Raw genomic sequence first — 5,085 nt, forward strand, 5'->3', positions numbered from 1 at the left:
AATAATAATAATAATGATGATGATGATGATGATGATAATAATAATATTGATAATAATACTAATATGTTTATAAAGTTTTGTGTCACAGATTTCTCGGTGAATTGTTAACTTTGCACAATCTCTTGAAGTACTTCAGTACCGGTAGTGATGTCTTGCAACTCCGCACTCTGCACATCCAGCGTGGTTTCCCCAGCAGCTATCTGGGACGTCTCTTGAGGGGTCACATACTGAATCACAAACTGGTTTCCAGCAAGTTCCTGGTTTGCATCCGACACAAGTACTTCCTGGCCTTCTTCTTGGACAATGATAGTGTCAGGATTGACCGTAACCATTTGACCATTCTCTGACTGCACTGTTATTTGCTGCTGACCAAAAGCTCCCTGGAAAAAAAAAAAAAATATGGAACATCAGAACCTACAGAGTTGGTGGAAGATAGCAAAGGAAATTGATGGAAGACAGCTGTTGATGTGGATTTGGTAGATGGAAACTGAAAGAAGCCTATTATATATCATCATCGTCATTTAATGTCCATTTTCTATGCTGGCATAGGTTGGATGGTTTGACAAGAACTAGCAAGCTGGAGAAGAGTACCAGCTTCTATTGTCTCTTTTGGCATGGTTTCTATGCCAAAAGAGACAATAGAATTTCTGTGTTGCCAAGAATCCAGTGAAGTTCATAGAAGCAGATTTTGTATAGCTGGATGCCTTTCCTGTTGTTAACCAACATCTGTTTCCATGTATGGTAATATTTCCCTATGTCCCTTTGGACACAAACAACAAAATGGCTGGATCCAATTTCAAGGAAGACTGCAAATGAATGACACTGCTAGTATGACATTTGTTCACAACCAGTGCATGATCTCAAAACAAAGACACACACAAATATATTGATATATATATTTGTGCAATGGATTTCTTTTAGTTTCCCTCAATCAGATCCACTTACAGACTTTAGATCAGCTCCTTCAGGTTCTGCAGAAAATATTTCCCCAAAGTGCTGCCCACCTTGAAGCTGAAACCCTGAAATTATTTGGTTGGGGAAGCAACCTTCTTAATTGCACAGCTATGGCCACACCTGTAATATTTGAAATAGATAGCACAGCACCAAGCAGAAACAAAGAAGGTCATCGTATATTCATTACAGCTGGTGCGTCAAATAATAAGCCCGAATTTTGTGAAAGTCTATCTCAGACTATCAGGTTTACCCTGTGATCAAGTTGGGAGATAAAAATGTCGTTCCATATCAGTTTTACTATGATGACATAAATTGGACAGATATTTACATCAAGTGTTATTTTTACGGCTTGATGCTCTTCCTGTTACTGACCCTTCCCTGTTTTACATTTAAAGGACATTATATAATCCACTACTTCAAAAATATAGAGCTACATTCACTGGGAATGTAAACATGATCACATCAGGTTCGTTTTCTACTCAGACAATCCCATGCATAACTTTGCCATTCACGTATCATTACATTCTTTTCATTTTTTGACATCATTACGCAAATACCTGTCTTGTCTTTCCTGTTGAGGATCTCTTATTTCACATTTCTTCCAGCAGACAATTTATTCACAATGACAACAATTTCACTGCTTGTAACTCAGAAATTTTCAGACAGGTGCAAATGTAAACAAACATACAAATAAACACACACACACACATTAATGACTATTTTCTTGTGTGCGTGCACGTGCAATGAAGTATTTTTGTGTTAGTGCATGTCTGTGCATATATGCGTATGTATGGACATGTGTGTGTGAGAGAGAGAGAGAGAGAGTGGTTGAGTGTAGTCAACCAGGAAAGTGTTTACCTGTTGCGACATGTCAATGATGTGTTGTAGAATGTTCACAGCTGAAGCAGTTTTCTCATCTAACTCTTGAGGGGCCGGAACTAAAAAAACAAAAACAAACCCCCAATTAATTGCCATTAATGGAAACTATAACAAAAGAAGCACAATTAAAACATTAATTAACAAGAAACAATCAAGATAGAGTCTGCTAATCACAGTTTTTACACGTCTGTTTTCATTGAACAAAGACTCCAATTATACCACATACTGAAGACTTACCCTGTACAAAAAACAGGGGGTGTAGTTTTTAATTTTTTTTGTAATAAAGACATGCACCTGCTTACAACAGGAGATCAAACCAACCCAAATGTAACAGAGATGACATGAATACTGTAAAAAGAAGAAAAATTTCATCTTCAGAGATCAAAAAATTAGTTTTGATTTTATTAACAGCAGTTCATCTTCCTCATTTAGATGTTTAATTAATAAAGAAGTTATAACTGAATTTTTACCTGAATTTGTTTCCTCAGAATATAGAGGGGGTTCATCACTAACTTGGAAAACCTGAAGAGAAACAAGAAAAAAAAAAATTGAGAAAATGGCAAAGTAAATGATTTTGTGAGGACACCTACCCCTCTCCCTCCATTCCTTTAATCTCTCATCAAATCCACCCCACCCTCATTGCTACTGCCTCCTCATAACTGCAGGGCTTTTGTCTTGCAAATGACTCAGTGACCCTGTTGGTGCTGGTGCCATGTAAAAAGCACTGGTGATGGTGCCACATGAAAATCCCTCAGTATAAAATGACTGGTGTTAGGAAAGGCATCCAGCCATAGAAACTGTGCCAGAACAGATAATGGAGCCTGGATAGTAAATTATTGGTGCTAGGAAGGGCATCCAGGCGTAGAAACCAAGCTAAAATCAAAGTAGAGCCTGGGACAGCTCTCTGGTATACCAGTTCCAGTCAAACCATCTGATCCATGCCAGCATGGAAAATGGACACTAAATGATGATGATGATGATAATAATAATAATAATAAGGGTCTAATCAATTACATTGACACATATTCTATGAACATTTTAAGGATGAAAATCCAAGTTGATCTCTAGAATTTGAACTTGGAACATTACGATTCCTCATTATCAAATGAATATATATACACACACACACAGACCAATTATATATATATATATATATATATATAAAACACACTCACACATTTACACACACACACTTGCATTGCAATAGGGTTGCTTCTCTTTATTCATTACACAAAATCCAGCATGTACGCACGCATGCACACACACACAAAGGAAAAAAAGGCAGTAGATTTGTCAAAAGCAACCCGAACAGAACTCACAAGTTCAGAAGCTGTTATATTCTCCAATGTTTGAATGTCTTGCACTTGGACGTGGTGTCTGACTTTTAGATGCCGCTTCAAGTCGGACAGATTGCCAAACAGATAATCGCAGCTGAGGCATCGGTAAACACGAGAATCAGAGGAACTGTTTGGTTTCTCAACTGGGCTGTTACTGCTTGTGTACTGCATCCCTTTATGGTTGCGTGTGTAGTGGACCTTCATGTAGCCCAGGGTATTAGCTGAATAATCACAATGGTGGCACACAAACCGCTTCACTATGTCATGAGTTTCCATGTGGCGTTTCAAGTGACTCCTTTGTGTTGCTTCATAAGGGCACCTGGTGAAAAAAAAAAAATATATATATATATATATATATACACACACACATATACATATATATATACACAAGTGGGGTGCTGAAATGTTCCTGGCTTTGGGTAAAAGAAAATACAGGACGATCAGTTAATTACGATTTTATTCAACATACTCTCCACAGCTTCACACACTTATTGCAGTGGTCCTTCAGTTTTTCTAAGCCCTCTAAAAGAACTTGGAAGGTTAGGCCTCCAACAAGGCCTTTCATGATACTCATGAACTTTTCCGCACTCCTTCGTATATGGTTCAAAATGGTAAAAAAAGCAAAAGCCAGAAATAGGTGAGGGAACAACAAAGAAGTATTAATTTCACACTCATGAAAAATGGAAGAAGTCTTTGAATGCTTTGAGCCTATGCTCTTCTTCAGAAAGGAATCAGGAGAGAAAACAGATGAGAGAGAGACAGAAAACATGTCTGGATTAACAGTTGCACCTATATATATATATATATATATATATATATATATATATATATATGGTACAGGCATGGCAATATAGTAAACAAGCTAACTTCCCAACCACATGGTCCTGTGTTCAATCACGTTGCATGGCACCTTGCATAAATATGTTCTACCAAAGCCTTTTGAATAGATTTGTAGACAGAAACTGAATGAAGCTTATTGTATATGTCTAGGCGTGTGGGTGTACCCCTGTCTTGACATCATATAACGATTGTAAATGATCATCACCATTGTCCAAGCATTGCTGTTCATTTCCCGTCTTCCATAGTGAACTGTTACTTTGCCTGGAAACAGTTGTCTATCAAATCCACCACTCAAAAGGCTTTGGTCACTTCTGAATTATATAGTAGAAGACCCTTGCTCAAGGTGCTCTGCAGTGGAAGTGAACCTGAAGCCACACGGTTAAGAAGTAAGCTTCTTGACCACACAGCCATGCTTGTGGGCCTTAGAGCCATAAAAACTAACCAATACTCACTTGTCACACTTGAACAGTTTTCCGTCTTTGTGGGAACGGACATGCCACCTCAAGGCAGTCTTTGATTTATAGGCCTTGCCACAGTCGTTGCACATGAATGGTTTCTCGTTAGAATGCCGTAACATGTGTGCTTGCAAGTTATTCTTACTGCGACAGGCGTGGGGACAGAGAGGACATCGGAAAGGTTTAATGCCCTCGTGTATCCAAATATGTTTTCTCAGCTCAGAGTTGGCCCGAATAAATACTCGTTCACAGTATGGACATTTATAAGAACGACGACCTACAAAAGAATGTTGCAGCATTTACATTATTGGTTAATAATTTTCAAATGTACAATTCTAAACAATGGTTACATGGACATTACATGCAATATATATATATATATATATATATATATATATATCATCATCATCATCATCATCATCGTTTAACGTCCGCTTTCCATGCTAGCATGGGTTGGACGATTTGACTGAGGACTGGTGAAACCGGATGGCAACACCAGGCTCCAGTCTGATTTGGCAGAGTTTCTACAGCTGGATGCCCTTCCTAACGCCAACCACTCAGAGAGTGTAGTGGGTGCTTTTACGTGTCACCTGCACGAAAACGGCCACGCTCGAAATGGT

The 5,085-nt window shown here is 38.4% G+C and overlaps 1 protein-coding gene across 1 annotated transcript in view; it reads right to left on the reverse strand.

Annotated features, from left to right (window-relative positions):
* Window positions 1-6: 6 nt before the first annotated feature.
* The window catches only part of LOC106877557 (zinc finger protein ZFAT), a 23,040-nt gene continuing 17,961 nt past the window's right edge, over window positions 7-5,085 (reverse strand). The window contains exons 10-14 of the mRNA XM_014926491.2: window positions 4,463-4,742; window positions 3,153-3,489; window positions 2,304-2,355; window positions 1,813-1,892; window positions 7-380 (exon numbers count right to left, since the gene is read on the reverse strand). Coding sequence (XP_014781977.1) covers window positions 105-380; window positions 1,813-1,892; window positions 2,304-2,355; window positions 3,153-3,489; window positions 4,463-4,742 — 1,025 coding nt within the window. The 3' untranslated portion in view covers window positions 7-104. The remainder of the gene's footprint in view (window positions 381-1,812; window positions 1,893-2,303; window positions 2,356-3,152; window positions 3,490-4,462; window positions 4,743-5,085) is intronic.

This window comes from Octopus bimaculoides, chromosome 20 (genome assembly GCF_001194135.2).
Source record: "Octopus bimaculoides isolate UCB-OBI-ISO-001 chromosome 20, ASM119413v2, whole genome shotgun sequence".
NCBI classification, from domain to species: domain Eukaryota; kingdom Metazoa; phylum Mollusca; class Cephalopoda; order Octopoda; family Octopodidae; genus Octopus; species Octopus bimaculoides.